Source organism: Barbus barbus (genome assembly GCF_936440315.1).
Source record: "Barbus barbus genome assembly, chromosome: 21".
Classification (NCBI taxonomy): domain Eukaryota; kingdom Metazoa; phylum Chordata; class Actinopteri; order Cypriniformes; family Cyprinidae; genus Barbus; species Barbus barbus.
Genome location: NC_136749.1, coordinates 18,286,894 through 18,311,359, shown reverse-complemented (window position 1 = coordinate 18,311,359; position 24,466 = coordinate 18,286,894). Strand labels below are relative to the sequence as shown.

The following is a 24,466-nucleotide window of genomic DNA, read 5'->3' as shown; positions in this document are numbered from 1 at the left end:
GTACAACACTCTTAAAAATAAAAGTTCCAAAAGGGGGTTTTCACAGAGGTGCCATAGAATAACTTTTGGTTCCCCAAAGATCCTTTCAGTGAACAGTTCTTAAAAGACCCATTTTTTCTTAGTATGAAGAACATTTTAATCATCTAAAGAACCTTTTAGCACTGTAAAGGACCTTTTATGAAAAGGTTCCATGGATGGTAAAGGTTCTTTGTGGAACCATTGATGCCAATAAAGCTTTATTTTTAAGATTGAAGGTTGCTCATGTCGATCATGGAAATGTTGATTTTAAACAAAACTAACACCACTCAATCTTGTCTCACATAATTATGTTTAGACTTAATTTATGAGCTACAATTCATTTGAATCATTTTACAGTCTTTACACTTATATTGTGTGTCTTTTACTCAAGCTTCAGTTTGATCTTTGTTTTACCATATTGTATCTGTCTTCACCTCGACAGGTTTTAATCCTTTAATACCTTGTCAGAATCAATAAATGTCGGTCAAGATAACAGCCAAATACTTTGCGCTTTCTTGTTCTTTTAAGCATAAAATATGCATGCTTCTCATGAGTGCTCATATCAAATCAATTCAATTCTCGGTCACTTATCATTTTAAAATAGTATTACGCGCGTTACCTATTCTGGGTTTACCATTTTTTATAGGACAATAACAGGACAACGAGCAATATTTCAGGTGTGTATGATACTGTATTACTGTCCTCCCTCTCTCTCTCTCTCTCTCTCTCTCTCTCTCTCTCTCTCTCTCGCTCAGCTCATTCTAATTTAGGACATTTTAACTTTTCCTCCATCCCTTCCCACTTTTTTCAGTGTGCCAGGGACAAATAGGAAAATGAACCCTGTTGGTTAAAGAGAGTGGGTTGATCACAGATCCTTCGTGCGCCTTTATTCCTCCGCTCTCTGTCATCCTCTCTCTCTTTCTTCTCCTCCTCTGGACAAGCTCAGAGCATCCATCATCTCCAGCCTGCACTCTATGAGACTCTATTCAATCTTTCATCTGCACGGGGGCTTTTCAAGTGGAATCCAAGAGGAATGAGGTATGTGGCTTTAAATTGAATGATTCTGTAAAAGTAGTTGCAACTTGGCAAATTTATTTCATGGCTTTTGGATTTTTACTTTTTGGACATAATTTTTAGGGTTAGTGAATTCTGCTTATGCAGAACATTTTCTGCCCTGTACATTTGTAAGTTTTAGAGCACAGCAGATCAGAAGATGTTATGGAGGACATTACTGTGCTGAATATGCATGTTGCATCAGCCCTTGTGAATTGTTACAGACTATTATGCAGAGCACTATCCATTCAGATTATTATTATAACACCATTTAATAATTGTTCTTGGATAAACTGTCTTAGTCACCAGTACATAATATTCTTATGAACTGGAGAGTAAAAAGTTTTTGTGAAACTAAAAAGGTTCCCCTTTGGCATCAGGCTGCAGGAATTCTTTTTTTTTTTTTTTTGCGGGGCTGTAAATGGTTCTTTGGAGATTAAAAAGTTCTTAATGTTACATTGCAGGCTTTTCGGATCAGTCTATTTGCATCTGGATTTTTAAAGCACCAGCACTTTTTTTTTTTTTCTCAGCAACCGGAGCATAAAAATATTTTTTTCTTTAATGAAACACCAGGCATCATACTGTAAAGCCCTTTTCATGTGGATCTGTTATTGCTGAGAGCATATCTATTCCTGGAGTCCTTGTACTGAGATTTAATTTTAGAATTTGTTTAGAATGCATTTGAAAGGTTGTCAGTGTTGGATGGTGCATAAGTGCTTTACACAGCCTGAGCCATCAAAGAGAAAACACCTGTTCTTGACATTTCTAAAGGAAAGTGTGTTCTATATGCATGAGCAGAAACTGAGACGGCATTTTAAATTAATTTGCTGCAAGCTTAGCAAACACTCAACCTGCAGTCATTTATTTTTTATCTCCATTACCTGCAATTACTGCACAAAAATGGCCAGTTATTTCACTCTGAATATAATACTTTACAGATTACTGAGTGTTGAAAAGGCTTGCTAATGTGAGAACCAAACACCAGTTTAGTTCAGGATCTATTCTTGCCCTTGTTGGAATTGAATTGATGAAAAAATAAAATAACATTAGTATGCTGAGTTTAGCTCTTCTTAATATTGTGCCTAAGACTAAAGGATTTGTAGACAGAAATATTAGAGGCTTTTGAGCAAGCGAGGAAAAGACTTCTGCAACACACCTGCTGGATGATTTTGCTTTGTGGTACAAACTAAGCAGAAATCCAGGTGCCAAATGTAGCATGAGAGCCATGATTCATGAATACCTGTTTGGTCTACATCTACAGCTATTCCAATGCTTATGTGAGTCAACTTAATTCTATTGAGACATTGAGCGTTAATGTCTGCAGTGTGTTTTCAGCTGTAAAATTGCAACACTTTATTGGCTGTTGTGCCAAAGCAACCATTCATCTTCACAGTGGCTAAGCTTGTTTCTAAGCCCATCGCTCAAAAAGGCGTAGCAGAGCAGAAGTAAGTCGATGTGTGAGTGTTTTTCAAGCAGCTATAAGATAAAGATCCTTCATATCACCTGACAGATTAATTTAAATACACGTCTTCTTATCCACTGCTGCTTTTCTTTAGAGATGCCTTCACTTATATTTAGCTGTTGTGGAAAAAAATGAACTATTTGGTCATTTCCTCTCAAATTAATTAGGTGTCTTCTCTTTCAAAAACCATTGCCAAAATACTTGCACAAACCCCTACAGGACACATCTGACCTAATTTAACTGTACAGCAGTCATGTCCAGTCCTGATCACCCCAGTGTGAATAGTAAAGGGTCTCTCATGATAAATGTAATACTTTATACCAAAGAGTTGGCTGCATTATATCAAAGAGTCAACAAGATCAATAGTAACATTGAAGACATTTACAATGTAATAATTTCTATATAAATGCTGTTCTTTTGAATTTTCTATTCATTAAGGAATCCTGAAAAAAGTATCACAATTTCCAGAAAAATATAAGCGGCACAACTTTTTTCATCATTGATAATAATAAGAAATGTTTTAAGTACCAGCATATTAAATTGGTGTCTGAAGAATCATGGGATAATACTTAAATAATACTATAGGTGCTGAAAATTCAACATTGTCATCACATGAATAAAATCAAATTAAATAAATATTACATTTTACAATGTATTAAAATAGAAAACAATACTTTACAATATATTCAAATACAAAACATTACTTTTAAATTGTAATAACATTTCACAATATTATTGTTTTACTGTATTTTTATCAAATAAATCCAGCCTTATTGAGCTTTTTTTTTATTTACCGACTCCAAACATTTGAACGGTAGTGTACAGTATACTCCATTTATTTTTATTATTTCATTTAAGGAATAGTTCACCCATAAATGAAAATTTAGTCATCATTTACTCACCTTCATGTTGTTCCAAACCTGTTTGTTTCTTTCTTATGCTGAACGCAAAATAAGATATTCTGAAGAATTTTGAAGAAACAAAAAGTTGTTGGTCCTAAATAACTTCCACAGAAGGGAAAGAAATACTATAGAAGTCAATGGGGGCCATCAACTGTTTGATTAACAGCATTCTTCAAAACATCATCTTTTATGTTCAACATAAAAAAGAAACTCATACAGATTTGGAACGACATGAGGGTGAATAAATGATGACAAAATTTTCATTTTGGGCTGAACTATCCCTTTAATGTGTCAAGTTTTTCTTTCAAAATTTTACTCATGCATGTGACTTCAATTTGTATTATATTATATATTTTTACATCGATTTTTGAATAGCATTTATGCATCTACGTTAATGGTTATACACAATATACAATGTTGTTCATTGGTAAGGCTGTGAGTTCAGTCCACTATTCACATCCATTCTCTGCAGGTTCTTACAGAGCTCAGAGAATGGCTGTATGCTTGGCTAGCCAGACCTACCACAGGCTGCTTGGCTAATAACACCTCAGACCTCTGCAGCATGGGTGAATTACCCTCTCTGTCTCTCTCTGTGTGAGTTCCGGTCGGTCTGTGTTTCTGAGGACAGTGCTGGTTGCCCCGGGTGATGGACCAAGTCACAGAGAGTCATGCGAGGTTAGAAAGGCCTTGAGTTTGAAGGTGGGTGTGGCACTGAAAGAGAAGAAAGAGCAAAGGGAAGAGTCCATGACCAAGCAGACAGACAACGGAAAAAAGGAAAGGAAAAAATGCAGCATTCCACAGAGAATGATGTGTGTGGGAAAGTTTTCTGCTTTCTTTTACCATCCCTGTCTGTCTGAGAGTTTATCCATTGGCATAACTAAACTAAATCCAAATCTTCAGCAAGAAATAGTGACCTTCTTATACGGTCGGTAAAGTCACTGCTGTGATGTAAGTGAAATAGACCACCTCCTTCCCCATTTTCCTTTAAAATGAAGTCCTTCTGTATTCCAGACACCAGACATTCGTGGAGATGCCTGCCTAAGCACTCTTGAGGTTGCTGGGCCCCGTCCTCCATGTTTGCCCTTACAGCAGTCTGGCTTTAATTTTGGCTTATGGAAACGTGGCTGCATCTGTTGTAATGTTCTCAAGAACAGGGTACAAGATAAGCAGAGAGACAGATCAAATGCTTGCAGATACATGCAGTTAAACAGCAAGGCAGCTTTATTTAGTCTTCTCAGTATTATAGCTCATGATTCTGGAAACTGTCACAAAAATATTTGCTTCTATCCTGTCCAAGTGCACTTTTAGAGGAGTTACAGTGAATGTGCAAACACACCCCTATTCTCCATGGCAGTAGTCTTTAACACGCATTCGTGTATCCAACTTCAGGTCAACCAGTTCATGCCAGTTTCCATCCATCTCTCTCTCTCTCTTCCTCTCAGGCGAACCGTTTCCATGTACCCATTATTCTACATCACTAAAAAATGCACCATAGCGTCAGAACTTCCTGCTCTGGTGCGTCTGAGGCTTTTGTGCCCTGAATTCTCCTTTTGCTGGGCTTTGTAGTTCCTGTCTTGTACTTACAGTAAACCACTTCTGTTAGACCTCTGGATCAGAGAGCTTAATGGACCATATCTTTGGTGAACTTCTTTTTAAAATTGAAAACAGGAGAGAAAGGTTACATCAAGGAAGTGTACTGAATTGTTGCTTTTCTGAGAAATCACAGTTTTTTTTTCTTAATGTACTGAAAAAAAACCTCTTGTGTTCACCAAGACGGCATTTTGATGAAAATACAGTAGAAACAGTAATATCGTGAAATAATATTAGAATTTAAAATGACTGATTTCTATTTAAATATATTATTATTTGATTGTCTTATTTTATCAAAGTTGAGTGCTTCATATGTTTGTGGAAACTGTGATATTCTTTTCATGATCACTGATTAATAGAAAGTAAAAAAAAAACAGTAGCATTTGTAGCATTATAAATGTATTCACTTTCACTTAAAATATGATTTTTTTTTTTAATCCTACTTGCCTTTTTAAATGGTTATTTGTAGATGGTGCTGTATCACAGTTGCCACAAAATAAAAAAATAAATGCATTAATAGATAAATTTAAATTAATCTGTAAATAAACAGTTTTCAACACTGATAATAATATGAAATATTTCCTTAAAACTTTAAAATACCAAACTTGTGTTGTGAAAGGTTTTGTTTTTTAATGTACATATTTATTTAGAAATTGTAATAAATGTATTTATTTTCATTTTAATGAGTCCATAAGGAAGGTTTGCTGTCAGGAATTTGGTGTTCTTGCAGTTCACATGTCCAAATGTCCAAACCCAGAGCAGTAGTACATAGAAGAATTGTTCAGAAGACTTGTTTGTTTCGTTGATTAAAACTCACATCCCATCAGTAAATTTCCACTTCATCGGTCTGCGCTCTATTAGGTAACATTGCACATCAGGAATGAGGGTCTGTCTTTAGGGATTGTAGTCTGTAATTTCACATCTGGTTGGTTGGAAAAGATTTCAAGTAAATAGAGAAAAGTTGCAATTAGATACTTAAATGACCCCTAATTTTACTCAGACATCATCGTAAACATCCTGTCGTTAAAATAACTTAAAGCCAATGATATGTTATCATCATGTAAAATTGATGTAATCAACTCATTACCTTCCACTTCATTTAAATGGTGCCTGGACTCCTGCATTGCTTGTGTAGTGTTGCTGAAACTTACTCAGATTTTTTGTACGGGTTTTAAAAAGTCACAGGGATAATGAAAATTGTTAGAATGACTGGGCCATTGTTATGTCTACTTGCTTTTCTGGCACACTCTTTGAGACATGACTATTCAGTTCATTCGGTCTTTACAACCAGTATTTCAGTGGATCTAGCAGGTGGTCTTTTATTTATTTATTTCAGCCTGTCTCACTTAGAATCCATCTAGCCACTAAAAACATTTCCTTTCACTGGGCCGTTTAGCTAAACACAGTCTATATTGTGCTGTGTGTGTAGTTTAAGGGCTGCACAGAGACAGGTGCATAAAGATGACATTACTGGAGATGGATGAACTGGTAAAGAGATGCTCATGTTTAGAAAAGGGTAGTTAGCCTGTTCGGTGACTCGTCAGAATTCCGAGCACATACAAGTGCTCCCAAAGACTCCAAAGATCTGAATCATGCCAGCTGGACGTTGCACAGGGTTGCCAAATCCTCTGTCTGGGACGCTTCGAGTAACCTTTGATTCAGAAAGGGTTGTGAAAATGCAAAACCACACATAAAGCGAAGTAAAACAAATAAAAATGTTATTCTACACAAATTATAAGTCTGCAGTGTCTCATCGTTTAAGGAATAAACACACCCTCCAAAGAATGTGCTGTGGGGTCTGCAGTGAAAATTAGTTTACTGCGCTGTTTGAGCATTTTGTTGTTTTTTTCTAAAGAACTGCAGGCAAGCCTTTCTGTTTTGTTCCATTCAGTCAGGGTTTTCAACCAGAGATATACAAAAGGGATCTGTGGCGTAGATGATTAAATATATAACTATATAGAATCTTCTTTAAAAGTGTTAAATATCTGTTGGTTGGTTAATCTAAATATATTCTTATGGGACAGTTTCTACAACTGTGTTGTGTATGTGTGCGTGTGTGTGTATGTGTGCGTGTGTGTGTATGTATACACACACACACATAAATAAATAAAACTGTAAATATAACCATACAATTTTTACATTAGTTATGTAATGTAATAATGCCTACATTCTAATAAATGCTATACTTTATAAAGTATTAGCAAAATATATACCTCTTGGCAGGGATTCCTGGTCCTGAAAATGCTGAGATCCCCTTTTTAAAGCATTTTTCTTTTCATATGAAGAGATTTAAAATCACCCAATTTAGTGTCTTAATGCCTATTACAATAGCTGTTCAAATTTTGCAGCCAAAAAGTTTGATTTTAGAAGGATCAAAAAATGCAGTGAGAGTATGAATTCTCACAATCTGGCAACAGCAGAGGCACAAAGAACTTTCTCTCCCTCTTTCTTATTTTCTCGCTTTCTCACACAAGGCAGTGTGTCGTTTTCCCCTATGAATATCCATGAACTTACACTGGAACAGAATGCAGTTAAATTAAATGACATAAATGAGCTAAATTGCTGTACTGGAAATAAATGTTTGCATCTTTTATTTCAACACAAATATCTTATGTTGTGGTATGTCACAGTTCCATTTGACTTTTATAATGCTGTTCTTTGACTTTGTTTCTATATATTGTCTCACTCTCTCTCTCTGTTCGGTCTCAGATCAGCAATGTTCCTGCATATACTGCTGTGTGCCATCTGCCTCTTTGTCTTGTCATCTTCTGCCGTCCTCAGTCCTGCAGCAGGTGTGTCTCACCTCTACTGTTCAACACACAAGATAGCCTATAATTAATGATATATAACAGTAAAGGACATAGAAAGCTCTTGGAGTCCAGTTACAGAGTATGTTGTTGTACTTTTATTGCCCAAGTGAATGCACACACTGAAATATAAAAATCCAATTCAGTTCAGTATTAAACTGTCAGTTGATTAGTATCTCAATCATTCTTGTCTTTTCCTCAGATGAGACCACATTCTTACAAGTGACTATTCCTGATAGCCCCCCAGTGTCTGCCATTTTGGGGGGCTCCTTGACTTTGCCCTGCCTGGTGAGTCTCTCCCGGACCCCATCTTTGGGTCGACATGCTGTACTGACCCAGCCACGAGTCAAATGGAGCTTTCTTTCATCAAACAGAGAGACAGAGATCTTAGTGGCCCGTGGTGAGAGGGTAAAGGTGAGTGAGTTGTATAAAGGCAGGGCATCGCTGCTGAATTATGCTGCCTCTTCAGCTGATCTGACCCTCAGACTGGATGAACTGATACACAACGATACAGGCTTCTACCGCTGTGAAGTCCAGCATGGCTTGGAGGACGCTCATGACCAGGCTCAAGTTAAAGTAAAAGGTGATTATTATGTAAACTACTTTATGTGCAAAGATCACTGGCAGCCCCAGATTGGCTTGCCATATTTAGTCAACGGTGTTTTGCAGACAAACGTACTACCATTCAAACTTTTGGAATTGGAAGGATTTCAATGTTTTTGAAATAAATCTTTACCAAGGCTGCATTTATCAGTTTATTTACAGTAAAATGAGTAATATTGAGAAATAGTACTACAATTTAAAATATCTTTTGTAGTTGAATGTATTTTATATATTTAATGTAATTTATTCTTGCCATTTTCAGCATCATTACTCCAGTCTTAAGTGTCACATGATCCTTCAAAAATCATCCTGATATCCTGATTTGGTGCTCAAGAAATATTTATTATCATTGTTGAAAACAGTTGTGCTGCTTAATATTTCTGTGGAATTATATGTGGTATATACTATGATATATGAAAACAGTGACATGCTGTGTGTTCTTAGGTGTCGTCTTCCACTACCGCAATACCTCAAGTCGCTATGCCTTCACTTTTGATGAGGCCAAAGATGCATGTGAAGATATTGGAGCTCAGATTGCTTCTCCAGAACAGCTGCTGGCTGAGTACCGCAGTGGTTATGAGCAGTGTGATGCAGGCTGGCTTTCAGATCGCTCCGTTAGGTGAGTGGACAGACACATCAGATAACCAACTACTGAGCATATCCTGTATATACTTGCAGTAAAACTGATGCAGACAACTTTTTAGGTACTAGCAATTTGTCTATTCACCTGTAAAGCAACAAAATCACAGTCTGTCAGAACATATTTCCCATTTAATGTTTGGAATGATTTCTGGATTGGGGCAGAGCTAAACATTGTCCTGTTGCAGTGCTTCGGCTATAAAAACTAAATAAGAAAATAGATTAGTTAATGGAGTAAAGTATAGTTGGTTTTGACTAATAACAAAAAGACATGTATCTTTAGGATTCAGTTTTTATATTATGCCTTTGCTGCCTTAGATACCCAATCCAGATGCCACGTGAAGGGTGTTTTGGAGACATGGATGGATTACCAGGTGTTCGAAACTACGGCATGGTGGATTATGATGAACTATATGATGTGTATTGCTATGTGGAGAACATTCATGGTAAACCACTCCCATATCATTGCTAATATTACACTTTTGCAAACAATGCTAACTGTGCTCCAAACTGTTGATATTGGCAAGCAGTCTGTATTCAAAGAATGTTTACGATGACTTGTTGGTGACTGTCAGTCTTTTAAAAGCAAAAATTGGTTGTTCATTCATTGATGTAACTGTTTTTAGGAGAGGTTTTTCATGGGTCGTCCCCACAGCGCTTCAGCTTGTTGGAAGCTAAGACATACTGTGAGCAGCAGGGAGCTCAGCTAGCCACCACTGGCCAACTGTATGCCGCCTGGAATGATGGTCTGAACCACTGCAGTCCTGGCTGGCTTGCTGATGGAAGCATTCGCTACCCCATTGTGAACCCTCGTGAACGGTGTGGGGGTTCTGAACCTGGTGTCAAGACAGTTTATCGTTTTAGCAATCAAACAGGATTCCCTGAACCACACACTCGCCATGACGTTTACTGCTTCCGAGGTATTTACAGATATGTTTTAATTTGAGGTTTTCTAAAAGTTTATAAAACTGTCATAAGTCAACCAAGGTTCAAACTGGAGTCCAGGGATGCCCAAGGTGGCCGCAAAGGTGTGCTATGGGGTCTGTGATAAAAGTTGAGGGAAAAAAGCATTTTTAGGACTGTGCACTAAAGATGTGATAATGTTTCATACACTGTATAAATAGATTTTTTACATGAAAGAAAGGGAGTCCCTCCAAATGATATCATTGGGATCCTTGGCATCAAAAAGTTTGAAAACTCCTCACCTAAACTATCGATCCCATACAATATTAAAGGGATAGTTCACCCAAAAATGTACCAAATGTTGTTCCAAACCCATAAGACCTTTGTTCATCTTCGGAACACAAGATACTTTGGATGAAATCTGAAAGCTGCATAGACAGCAACGCAACTACCACATTCAAGGCCCACAAAGGTAGTAGGGACATCGTTAAAATAGTCCATGTCACAGCAGTGGTTCAACTGTAATGTTATTAAAATACATGCGTGTGCATTCCTCTGCTTATAAACAAGGTGTATCTAGGTTCTACGTCAGAATGCTGGCTCCTGCGTCAGCAGCACCACGCTGTCATGAGTCCGGGCCCAGCAGTTCTTCCCTTCTCCACCAGAGGTCACCATCTCCCTTCCTCCCAGACTCCACTCCTCTAAACTACACACACCTGTCTCATTATCACACCCTCAGCTGTTCCCCATTGCCACAGACTATATAGTCTCCTCTCTTTCACCACTCAGCCTGGTTGCATTGTGTATTTGTAAATGTGTTGTAGTTGTTTGTTTCTAGTGTTTGCTCTGGTCTGGGATACATGCACTGTGTTGCCGTCTCGTATCCCAGTCTGTTACTACTTAGTTTTTTTGTGCCATGTTGGCCTTTTTGTTTCTGATTAAAAGAGAGCCTTACCTGCATTTGGACCCAGACTCCGTCTTTTCCACGACACCCTCGCAGCGTTCTGTGACACACACATGCGTTGTGGTACTCTTGTGAATGGTGGTGGAGAATGACACAGGAGAGAAGAAATTGTTGATTAAAGTCGTTATTTTTGTTTTCTTTGTGCACAAAAAGTAATCTCGTAGCTTCATAAAATTAAGGTTGAACCACTGATGTCACATGGCCTATTTTAACAATGTCCTTACAATGTTTCTGGGCCTTAATGTGGTAATTCCGTCGCAGGGTCAGAAAGCTGTTGGATTTCATAGAAATATCTTAATTTGTGTTCTAAAGATGAACGAAGGTCTTGTGGTTTTGGAACGACATGAGTGTGAGCACTTAATGACAGAATTTTAATTTTTGTGTGAACTATCCCTTTATCTCTTGGTTAATGGTATCTCTTCTACTCTTCCTCTGCAGCTAACGGCAACTCTCAGACAGTCACACCTATAGATCATATGGCAACAGAGCCAGAGGACACCGAGCAGCATATTGTGACTTTAGCAGATCCTCAAGAGGAGTATAGTGTGGATCAGATCACTCAACAGTCAGAAAATGAAGCACAGGGGGCTGTTGAGTCCTTCTCTATTTACAGCACAGAGACTACTTCAGAGCCTGTGGAACACAACCACACCACAAGCCCTCAGTTAGATGAAGATAGCACCTATAGAGACTCCACCACCCCAACCAGCACAGATAGATATTATGAGTCCACTGAGTTCACCTGGCAAAAAGTTGAGTCTGTTCCGGAGATTTACATAGATCCAAAACACACTGATTTCACACAAAAAGGAGAACCAAATATAAAAGCTTCATCAGTTGATGGTGTTAAGAGCGGCAATCATGGACACTACCAACCAATGCCAGATACCAACCTACAGCCGGGAGAGCCCATCAATTTCATCCCACCTACAGAGGCTCAGCCTGAGACAACAGAGGAACCGTTCTCTCAACCGAAGGAGATAGATGGGTCCAAACACTTCCAACCCATGCCTGAAACCAACCTGGAGGATGAGGATAAAGATCATGTGACTAGTGAGATCTCCATGACCACTGAGGATACTACACTGGAATATGACTCAAGCAATGCCACCACAACTCGGCATACTTCAGTCAGGTCAAGTCCTTCAACATACCTACCTGAAGGTACTACAGTAGAAGAAAATGCAGGAAATATCACAGAAACTCCAGAGCCAGATGAAGACCAGGGTCTTTTTACACACACAACTCAGTCCACGTCAACAAGCACATCCAGCACTAAAGGTCTGTTAGAGGGTTCTGGTGAGGATTTGACCATGTTATCGACACAAAAGGCCGAACATCTGGTCACCTCGCATAAATCAGAGACATATGGAGCATCCACATCAGAGACATATGGAGCATCCACATCAGAGACATATGGAGCATCCACATCAGAGACATATGGAGCATCCACATCAGAGACATATGGAGCATCCACACCTGAGACATATGGAGCATCCACACCTGAGACATATGGAGCATCCACATCAGAGACATATGGAGCATCCACATCAGAGACATATGGAGCATCCACATCAGAGACATATGGAGCATCCACATCAGAGACATATGGAGCATCCACACCTGAGACATATGGAGCATCCACACCTGAGACATATGGAGCATCCACATCAGAGACATATGGAGCATCCACATCAGAGACATATGGAGCATCCACATCAGAGACATATGGAGCATCCACATCAGAGACATATGGAGCATCCACATCAGAGACATATGGAGCATCCACATCAGAGACATATGGAGCATCCACACCTGAGACATATGGAGCATCCACACCTGAGACTATGACAGAGAGCTTCTCATTAACACATCTGAACAGTATTAGCCCAAGTAAGTAAAAAGAAACAATATGCTTATACAGTGTATCAGCAAATAATATTTTTGTGTGCTTTTTAATAACCAAAAATAAATTAAAATGCATGTCATTCAGAACTGAATTGAGAATGCCTTTTAAATTGTTTAATAAAAAAACAGTTGGAATTCAAAGAGATACATATTTGAACAGTTTTAGGAAAAAGCCTTGAACTTTGAATGTTTATAGGCCTTACAGACAGAGAGAATGTTTGAAACAATGAATGGATGGATGATACAGTAAAACTGTAAATAAAAATTGTGGTTCACGCTTTATTTTAAGGTCCAATTCTAACTAATAAACTCCTAATTTCCTGCTTATTAATCATCAGTAAGACAGTTGTTAAATTTAAATTTAGGTATTGAGTAGGATAAGGGAAGTAGAATATAGTCCAGCAGAATATGTGCTTTATAAGGATTAATAAACAGCCAATATCTTAATAATGGGCATACTAATAAGCAACTAGTTAATAGTGAGAATTGGTCCCTATACTAAAGTGTTACCAAATTGTGAGTAAATTGCAATAGATAAACTGTAAATCACCAAATAAGAAAGTCACATATCCTGATCATGTTTTGCTTTACAAATTATAATTAAATTGTTGTGTTTGATTGTTCACTTGCAGCTTTTACACCCAGGCATGAAGACACTTCTGCAGACCATCACAATGCTGAGGAGATCTCAACTGAGACTCTTCCTGTGTCTCTTGGTACAGATGATGATGCCCGTGATTATTCGACCATGAGTACGGCACAGAAGGAAACCGAATCTTCTGAAAGTTCTGGCAATCATGATGACATCTTGCCAGTCACACTGTTGACCACCCCAACGCCTCATCTGGGCACATCAACCACACATGGGCCTGTACAAGTAGAGATCAATTCTCCACAGGAAATGGAAGGTGTCTTCTCTGAAAGCACAGCTGCATCTGGCCTTGGGATTGTGGAAGAAGAATTTGAGAGGGTGGAGCAGGAAGGGCTTGGAGAGGAACCTAATCAACGAATCACCACATCCACTGAGCTTAATAATTCTACTGTAACTTTCAGCGTTGATGGCAGTGATGAGGATGAGTCTTCCGGAGAAAGAGAACCTCCAGGAAACAGGTCTTCAGTTATTAAGCACCCATACTCCGATGTGGCCACCATCACTCCCTCTAATCTGACAGATATGCAAGACCTTAATGAAACAAATAGTGATAATGATGATAATCAGGCCAGCACTGTGGGATCCACGAAAAGTCTGGAGGTTACATTTCTTCCTCATGGGACCCAAAGTCCCATCTGGCAAACTGTGGCCTCTTCCACAATCCCAGGAGAGTTCAGAGCAGATGTTGAATTCAGTGGGGAAGCGGCACTTACCACAGATGACATCAAATCCTTAGATGAATCTGACTCCACCAATGCACCCATCAATGAGAAGACAATGCAAACCCAAAAACCATCCGCTACGTCAGCCAACAAAGGAGATGATGATGATGATAATGGTTATGAACTCATGACTAAAGCAAACACAGACAATACAGAATATGAGAATGATGTCACAACCACACCTGAGTCTTCCACTCTACCTGCCAGACCCACACAGAGAGTGTTGGTCAGGACAGGCTACATTTCAGGTAAGAATATTGTAAGCATATAAGCATATTGTCTCAATTTCCAGACTGCCAGACTATTTATATTTTAAAAAGTGCTCTCTGTGCTGTAGTTGTTCTCTGTTTTAATGTGGGCATTTAAAAAAGAAAAAAAAATGCCTAAAAGTATTTCAGTGCTATTTAATGATGAATGTCATTTTTATTTCAGTTTTAGTCATTTTAATACTTCAGCTTATTTTATTTCAAATAGCTGAAGTTATTAGCTAAAATATTTCATCTAATACTTGCATTTGTTTCAACTTCATTTCACTTACAAGTTCAAATAACATTTTTAATCATTTTAGTTTGGGTTAATACCAACACTGCTTTAAACATCTAGGAGTGATAGCGCCCTCTATTGGTTGTTTAAATTTCTTGAGCTAACCGTGCTATCAAAAGAGGGCGTTGTTTCCCTCCGAACACTAGCAAATACAGTATCTCTTCAAAATACCTGGTAACTTGATAACTGATATGTACTAATCTGCACCAACTGATTGAGTACAGTAGAGACAGAAAGAATTTATCCAAAGTGTGTAACCCCCATCACAACAAATAGTTTCAGTCGTGCATGAAGGAAGAGTTTGGTTTAGTGGGGCCATGATGACTAGAAATTGATAACAGAACAACTGGAAAGAAAGGGCAACGTATCCGGTGCTGCTAAGGCATGTTTTATGTAGATAGAGGTTAACAGAACCAATCAGGGATCAAGATTTAGCCTGTTTTTTGTTTTATGGTCCACAAATTATATGCCATACTCTCAGTGCAGCTATTACTGCATAGTAGCACCACCTTGTGTTTAGTATAATCATTACTTATTTTAAATCCTGCACTTATGTGCAATATTTTTATAGTCAGCTATAAAAACATGTGAATGGCCTTTTAGATGCATGTCTGGAGAACCCTTGTAAAAATGGAGGCACCTGTGTAGACAGTGGAGCAGGTCACAGGTGTCTCTGTCTACCCACTTATGGAGGAGACTTTTGCGAGACAGGTGAGTTACCTGCATATCTCATTACACTTCTACAATATAATACATTTCATATACTTTTTTGTTATACTTTTTTATCTAATGTTTATTCTGTGGTTCTTTAATAATTTACATGAATAAAATTTATGGAAGTAAATTTAGATCTATGATTCTTAATGAAAATGTAAAATTTATGTGTATGTGATATTAATTCGTTGATTAATATAAAAATTATATATATAATTTGAGCAACTCCGTTGTAATTTGTCCAATCTCTCCCCACAAAGATCTAGAGCACTGTGAACCAGGCTGGGAAAAGTTCCAAGGGTTTTGCTACAAACATTTTACGAAACGGCAGAAATGGGAGGTGGCAGAGCAGCACTGTCGCATGTGCGGAGGTCACCTGGTCTCTGTTATGTCACCTGAGGAACAGGAGTTTATCAATGGTATGTCTGAACAACTACTTGTAGAGTTGGCCTTTTCTGTTGATCTAATCATTTTGACTTCTTATCATATGTTAAAAAGTTTAACTTGATGGAACCTGATTTGAACCTAATGGAATGTGTTTAACAAGGTGTCATAAGACAGGCTGTCTGTCTTTGCAAATGGCTTTTATTTTTCAGGAACTCAGTAGGTGGCGCAAAAGTGAGTGTCTTGATGAGTGAATTATCATTTGTTCAACAAATTCTTTTCCTTCGCTCAAGTACAAACCAAGTAAAGTCTTTATTCTTTATATGAGTCATTGAATTATTTACTCAACTGATTTATCAACCTTATTTATCAACATGGAAGTAAGCCATTTTCTGTGAAACACGTAGGGAAACAACGAGAAGAAAGTGCAGTAAATGCTAAAACTGTTTGCACTACAAAACAGTGTGTTCATAATTAAGATAATAAATTATAATAATACGGTAAGACACATCAGTTTGCAATATCAAGCAGCAAAACAAGTTATTTTGTACAGCTAAAAATTGCAGGAAGCGAATGACACCGGAAGCCAGACACATTAAAATTACAAGTGGCCGTACCTGCTCTAAAGGGAAAAATAAGTTGGATAAAAAACACTAATTTATTCAGGAAAAAACTCCCATTACGGTATGTTTACTCAGAAAAGTGAACATTTGGAATTGTTTTCATTGGTGAAGAGCAAAAATTGACCAACTAAAATGGCAATATTTTCTCTAAATTGTAAGTTAGCCTACTCAATACTAACTTCCTGTTTTGCAAGTTGTTTATCAGAAAAGCAGTACTCTTGCTTAAACTAAGCAGCAACTAAGAGGTGTGTCACACTACTGAAGCATTTTAGTTTACAGTACATAAAGGAATTCATTAAAGACCAGGTTTGTTGGCATAACATTGAGAGGCCCTGCATTTTGTTCTGCATTTCTATACAATCATCAAACCTTTGAAGGGCTTTGAGCGTGTCACCGTATTCATGCGAGTGAATGAGGGTTGTGTTAAAAGGTCCTGTGTACGTCTATCATATATGATGCATCCGGGTGTTAAACTGGAACTGGAGTCTATGTTGTGTCTTACTGATGGTGTATGCTGGTTCTTTGGCATTTTTGTGTTTTTCTCTTTCCTTAGATAAATACAGGGAGTATCAGTGGACGGGTCTCAATGACAAGACCATTGAGGGAGATTTCCGTTGGTCAGATGGGAACCCTCTGGTGAGTCTAGTGATCTGGCTTTCTGTAAAAACATCAAAAAATAAAAAAACTTAATTTTTTCCAAACTTTTGACCTGTCTCTGTATCAGTTGTATGAGAACTGGTATCGTGGACAACCAGACAGCTACTTCCTGTCAGGTGAGGATTGTGTTGTCATGGTGTGGTACGATGATGGGCGTTGGAGTGATATCCCTTGCAACTACCACCTGTCCTACACATGCAAGAAGGGCATTGGTGAGTACATCACCTACTGTGGTGGCGCCGGGGCCCAGGAAAAGCAAAAGTTCATCATGGTTTGTTTTTCTTTAGCAGCATTCTGTGGCCAGCCCCCTCTCATACTACACGCTAAAATGTTTGGACTTCGTCAACTCAAGTACAGGGCCAATTCACAGGTGCGCTACTACTGTGAGCCAGGCTTCATCCAGAGACAAAACCCTATCATCACATGTCAGAGCAATGGACAGTGGGAGGAACCTATGATCACGTGTTCACCAGGTGAAAAATAGTTTTTTGTTGATTATATTAAGTCATTGAATCCAAATGACTTAGTGTTCATTTCATGTATTTTGCTCACCAGCGTACTCAAATGGAGAACCCGTAACATGGCCCACAGGTCAGAACAAGGAAATAATCATAGAAGAGACAACAACAAAAACAACAACACCTGAATATGTGGATATAAAATGGAACTTTTAAAGCAACCACACAGCATTCTTTCACTCTCCTGTTTATCATGTCATCCCTTCGTTTATCCTGTTTAAAAATGTCCATGGATCAGCTCTACAAAGTTCTTAACAGTATATAACAGCAATGTTATATAAAAAAAATGGTCCCACTTAACTTTTTTCAAAAGGGTACTTCCAATTGGATAACAGTTTAAATACACCAAACATTCATAACAGGATACTTAAATTAGACTAAAAGGTTATTAATATTTGTTTTCTTCACTCAGCTCTTTTCTTTTACCTTTTTTCTCTCTGTAGACCTCGACACTGAATTACATTTTGTAATTCTAAGATACCATAAAAGCACACTAGATAAAATGCAACTTCCAAACAAAGCTTGTAACCATTTGGACCAGACACCTGTTCTGTTTCACTTCATCCTTTTTTTTTTTTTCTTTTTTAAATTATGAGATGAACCTATGAACAAATGCTCTCTAACATCAGCTGGTCTGAATCATTTTGTTTTACATTGTTGCCTTGTAGTTACTAAATATGTCCTCATCAGCAGTATTACTTAACCATTCTTAAACACTCAGTGTCCTGTGTTTTTCCTTGTTTAGAATTGCCAACCAAGACTCCACTTGAGATCAAGACTCTTAGGCTAACAATGCCCCAACTTTGTCATAAACTAACAGGAATTCCTTAATAAACAAAACAGGAATATTCTTGTGCTTGTTGTTGGCTTTAAAGTACTCTGGACAAAAAAAAACTCAATCAAATCAGTTGAGGCATATCAACCTATCCTCTGTTTTAATGATGTTAGGTCAGCAAAGCTTTATGAAGCAGGGAAGATTCCTTATGCACTCCACAATGTTTGTGATTTCCAGACCCACGTTGAGTCTTTTTATGGAAAGACAGTTGGTCATTCTGCAACTTGGTGCTCAGTTTTTCAGGTCTGTATTGTACTCTGGAGGATGGCCATTTTCAGTAGACTACTATCAGATTCATTTGATTCAGTGATGCATCACTAACAAAACCATATTTTAGTTTTTGATGGCCTGAAACCAGGGTGTATTTTATCACTCTAGAAACATGAAATGAATTACATTCCAAGCAATCAGAGCAATCACAATAAAAAAAGTTGTCACAATAAGAAATGTTTATGAATTTTCTTGCATATGTTAATGTGTGTATCACAATATGTGTGTATAAGTGTTAAGAATTAATTTAACAAATCTGTGGTTAATATTCTAACTAGCATTACTAGTAGTGTGCCTGTGATTTGTGAGGAACAAGAATATTTTATGGTAATTTATCTTGTAGGTTGATTACTGTTTGCTAGTTTTGAAACACTGCATGTGTATGTAACATACTCCAAATGACACTTTAGGATTGTCACACCAAAAAAACTTATGTAAATACAGATTTCATATTTTCATTGGTAATTTTATTCACTCATTTTACAATCTTACTAATTTGTTCATTGACGGTGTTAAAATAAATAAAATAAAAATCCAAGTATAAGGTACCATGCAGTATATGGTGCTAAACAATGTAACATTTAAGACAATGTGTTCCCTTTGGACAAATTTATGGAAAAATGCAACATTAAGTTCACCTCTCTTTTTAAACAAATACATTTATTGAATAATTGTTAGAATTAGTTTAGGCTACATATTGTTCTTGCTACTATACAGTCAAAGCTATTGAGTTAGCATTTAAGCTAGTAGCTATTCAAGCAGGATTAAAGCCTTTGTATCAATCCACTCTTGATTGATGTTTTCCCAGAAGGACCCAAAATGTTCTGCTTTAAAATGGGCTTAGTAAATGAACTGATATATAAACCAGACGGGTGTGAATGCTAGCTGTAATCCAGAATGCTAACTTTATAGCTCCTGCATTCCCTTTCCTACAGCTCTACGCTACAGGGAGCCTTTAGTGGTGCACATACCGTTACGGATACATTCTGCGCTTCTTTAGGGACTTCACCTTTAGGCCAGTGTGCCATGTAAGTGCAGACTTCCTGTAGCAGACATTTACCAGGCAGCAAAACATGGAGCAGTTACCTGTAGCAATAAGCCCCATAAAGCCGCAAACTTTTGCTGGGATACCCAAAGCTACGAACCCCCGGTTCTGCAATCCCTCCACAGCGTTCCCTCGGGTGGATGATGGGGAATCGTACACTGCTATCCTGCAGCCAGCCTCCATCACAGTGGTCAAGCTGCTGAAACTTCCACGATGAGTAGATCTGGCCAACCTTCGCTATACTGGCACCATCCCGTCTACAGGCACGCTCAGCCTCGGCAAAATTGAAAGGCCCCGCAATGAAGAACACAGAGCCTGGAAAAGCAAAGAAGTGAGGTATTTCTTTTTTCTTTTTTTTTTATAACTTCCAACACGATACAAAACAGAAACATACACACGCTGCCAGATATACAAAAGAGAATACAAAAACAAAATTATACATAAGATGACAAACAGAGCATTGCATCACCGATCGAAATTAAAAATAAAATCTGGGGAGAATACATGAATCGTCTATACACCTCTAAGAAAACTGTCATACCAAACCGCAAAATGTCACAGGTAGAAGCATTTATGCAATTCAGGTAAGGTGTCCATATACGATTAAAAGCTGCTGTTGTAGAATGAATAATACAGGTCAAGAGTTCCAGAGGAATAATCTCCCTAGTAATTGAATGCCAGCCTTTGATGGAGGGAGGCTTGTCACTGATCCAAGACATCAGTAGATTCTTCCTGGCAGCAAAAGTTAACAGACTAAAAAGTCGCCTTTCAAATTTATTAGAAAAAAGCTTACAGGGAAAACCCAAAAGAAGTGACAAAGGATCCAGCTCCAGATCCAAACCAAAGATGTTATTTAATTGAGCCACAACTCTGGACCAATAAGCCTGAATCATGTGACAGTTCCATATGCAATGAATATAATCTCCTATATTAAATTTACACTTAGGGCAGAGTGGCGAGTGAGTTGCATTGTATTTATGTCTTAAGTGTGGCGTTATATGTATTCTATGTAAAATTCTTAGCTGAATGGCTCTTGCCCTATTACAAACTGAGAGCCTGTTAGCTTGGAGCCAGACTGTCTCCCATTCCTCTTCTGGAATAACCATCCCCAGCTCACTTTCCCAAGTCAGTTTTAAATATGAAGTGCTGACTGCACCATAAGAGCATAGAGCTTTATAGAAAAGGGAAATCAACTTGTATGGAGGAGGGTTCAGAAGGATTTCCTCAATAACTGAAAAAGAGTATTTAGATGTAAGTGTATTTTTAGAATATGTAATCTCTAATTTGTAAAAATCTAAAACAGTGCTGTCTAGGCAGATTATATCTTGAAACTAAGTTATCGAAAGACGCTAGGGATCCTTCCTCAAACAAGTCACCCATCCTACATATACCAAGAACAGCCCATGACTTAAAACCCGAGTCTGTATTACTTGGCAGGAACTCTGGATTGTTCAAAATTGGCAGAAGAGGGGAGGTTATGTCGCACCTGCCTTCCAGCCTTCGAATAGCACACCATGCCTTGAGAGTATTGCGTACTAGAGGACTATTACACAGAGTTCTGCTAAGCTTTGCGTTATGAACAAATAATAGGTTTTGTAAGGGGCAACTGGGCTGTGAGGATTCGATATCAAGCCACACTGATTTAGGGTCTTCAATAAGCCATTCATTAATAAATCGAAGTTGGCAAGCCAACTGATATAATCTAATATTTGGGAGGTCCAAGCCACCCTTTGCACTAGAGAGCTGAAGTTTCGATAATTTCAATCTGGGTTTCCTTTTGCTCCAGATAAATGAACTTAGCCACCCATTTAACTCTTTTATAGCCTTATTGGACAGTAAAACAGGGATCATTTGCATTGGATACAGTAAACGGGGCAGGACATTCATTTTTATCAGAGCCACCCTCCCCAGCCAAGACAGAGGGAGAGCCATCCACCTGTTCAAATCATCACGGATTTTCCCTAGCACTGGTGTAAAATTGGCTTTGTACAATTGCTTGAAAGTAGGGGTCACATGTATACCCAAATAATCAAAACCATCTTCAGAGCATTTAAAGAGAGAGGAGGGAGACTGATTTGTAGACTTCTTATTACCTAAAAACATGGCAACTGATTTAGAAAAATTAATCTTGTACCCAGAGAATTGCCCAAACTCCTGAATAAGGTCTACAATTTTTGGCACAGACACCTCGGGATCTGAAAGAAAGAGCAGCACATCATCCGCATATAAAGAGATCTTGTGCTGCCTACCTCCCAGAGACATCCCTGACACAGCTGCCTCCTGTCTTATCATCTGAGCAAATGGCTCTATTGCTATTGCAAAAAGCAATGGGGAGAGGGGGCAGCCCTGTCTGGTACCCCGAAATAAAGGAAAATTGTCAGATCTGTGACCATTAGTAATGACCGCAGCAAGAGGATCCGTATAGAGTATTCGCACCCACTTTATAAGGCATTCTCCAAGGCCAAATTTTTCTAAGGTGTAAAATAAATAAGGCCACTCAACAGAATCAAAAGCTTTCTCTGCGTCTAGAGACAAAATAAGAGAATTAAAGAAGTGAGGTATTTCTAAGCGCAGCATAGAAATAATAATTACATTTAGTGAACAACTGTGATCTGCATAATAAACTGCACTGTTTTCTAGGTGGAATTCCTGTATCTCTGTTACTGACGTTCAATTTTCCAGTCTCATCTCCATATTCAACAGTTTCATCAGGCATAATGGGAGCTCAAATGTCACTCTACAGAGTAACAGACTCTTTGTCTTTCCTAAATACAAAAACAACAGAGCTGACTGGGTGTGTCACTTCTAGTCTATTGGGGGAACAAACAGTGAGTGTGTTTCTAATGGCCTTTTGTTTTAAACAGAAACAGTTTAGTAGGGAAGATCCGTCCTTTAAATCTCTGTCTCAGTTTACCTATATACCATTGTAACAATTATTTTTTTCAGGATAGGATCACCATGGATCTAGACACAAAATAATATAATGGGAAATAAATAATATACTCTACTATTCAAAAGTTTGGGTTTTATTTATTTTTTAAAGAAGTCTCCTATATGATCACCAAGGCTGAATTTATTTGATCAGAAATACAATAAAATAGTGACATTGTGAAATAATTTTGCATTTTAAAATAATTATTTTCTATTTTCTATTTATATTTTGCTGAATTCTCAGCATCATTACTCCAGTCTTCAGTGTCACATGATCCTTCAGAAATCATTTGGTGCTCAAAAAACATGTTTTTATTATTATCAATGCTGAAAACAGTTGTGCTGCTTAATATTTTAGTGGCGCCCATGATCTTTTGTAACATTATAAATGTCTTTACTGTCATGTTTGATAAATGTAATGCATCCCTGTTAACCAAAAGTATTATTTTTTTCTGAAAAAAAAAAAAACTTTACTAACCCCAAACTTCAGAATAGTATGTTATAAACAATTTAACATACAGTATGTGGGAAAATCTCTGTCCTAACATTACTAACAGTCTTTGTCATCTAAATTCCATTCTAATCTCCATCACAGCAGAATCCTCATTTACTGACCCTTAGTGGCTGAGGTGAAGCAGAAAGCATCGTAGTGGTCCTGTGTTTTGTGACGGGGTCCGTAACTTCGGATGCCTGACAGGAGATCCCCTCCACAAGCTGACCGTGGTTGCAGGACTGGGTAATTGACAGTTCCATCGCTTAGCCATCCAGCATTGCACCAGTCCAACCCTTCAGTCCAGGCTGTAAAGTCGATCATTTATATGAGTATCAGAGTATTAATATAGATAAGCACCAAACGTGACAGTCTTTGGGAATTTAAATAAACTTTGGCCAATACTGCTCAAAGGTGTATGTTAAAGTGAACAATCTAGGTGTGTAAATATTATTGTTACCCCTGTAAAGCTGCTTGTAAGTGGCAATTGTTGCATCCTCTTTAGCACAAGCTTCTTTAGCATCAAAGAATGTAAATCTGTACCGACCATGGTGGCTCTGATAAGGAAATACAACACCTGAAATACATGGCCAGTTATAATTAATATATTAAAATATATGAATGTATATATTTAATAAAATACTGTCAGCCTGTCCTACCTTCAATCCTCAGAGTAATAATGACACTTTCATCCTCAATTCCATTGATCAGTTCACAGCGGTAGCTGCCATCATCTTCCAGCTCCAGGTCAGTTAGACGGAGAGAAACATCCAGGTTATGTGCACGCAAGAGAGACGCCCGGGGCCCGACTGAGCCATACTGCTTATCAGCGTGTCCGTTTGTTATCAGTATTATGTTTTCCACTCCTTGACTTGGGGACTCGATTTTGGTCCACTTTACTCTGTAGTGCGATGGTTTGAACCTCATCACACAGGGCAAAATGACTGCGTGTCCACGATGAGCAGTGACCTCAGCATATACCAGAGGTTCCAAGAGGTATTTTAGCTCTTTGTCCTTGTCTAGAAAAAAAAGTGTTGTAAAACCATTGTGTAATTTAATATTATGTGTTAAAATATCTTGTAAAGGCTTTCAAATCATGTTTATATTTTAATCACAAAGTCTCTCATATGAACTAAGTGTTTAAATTATATTACCTTGATTATTTTGGTGGTATTTTGCAGAGGTCCAAGAGAAGAAACAGGCTGAAATCACTAACACAGCAATAAAGTTCAT

At 38.0% G+C, this 24,466-nt stretch overlaps 2 protein-coding genes across 2 annotated transcripts; one reads left to right on the top strand and one right to left on the bottom strand.

Annotated features, from left to right (window-relative positions):
• The first annotated feature begins 870 nt into the window (after positions 1–870).
• On the top strand, positions 871–18,935 carry LOC306887940 (brevican core protein-like). Its single transcript, XM_079445998.1, has 14 exons — positions 871–1,056; positions 7,735–7,817; positions 8,035–8,415; positions 8,880–9,054; positions 9,393–9,520; positions 9,701–9,994; positions 11,380–12,834; positions 13,482–14,471; positions 15,370–15,477; positions 15,741–15,899; positions 17,041–17,123; positions 17,212–17,356; positions 17,435–17,617; positions 17,700–18,935. Exons 1-14 carry the CDS (start codon positions 1,052–1,054, stop codon positions 17,816–17,818), a joined length of 4,308 nt encoding a protein of 1,435 aa, XP_079302124.1. The 5' UTR covers positions 871–1,051; the 3' UTR covers positions 17,819–18,935.
• Positions 18,249–24,466, bottom strand: hapln2 (hyaluronan and proteoglycan link protein 2; the record flags this gene model as incomplete). The annotated part of the gene is made up of 5 exons (XM_079445999.1): positions 18,249–20,127; positions 23,359–23,541; positions 23,694–23,810; positions 23,893–24,252; positions 24,388–24,466. 5 exons carry the CDS (start codon positions 24,464–24,466, stop codon positions 19,850–19,852), a joined length of 1,017 nt encoding a protein of 338 aa, XP_079302125.1. The 3' UTR covers positions 18,249–19,849.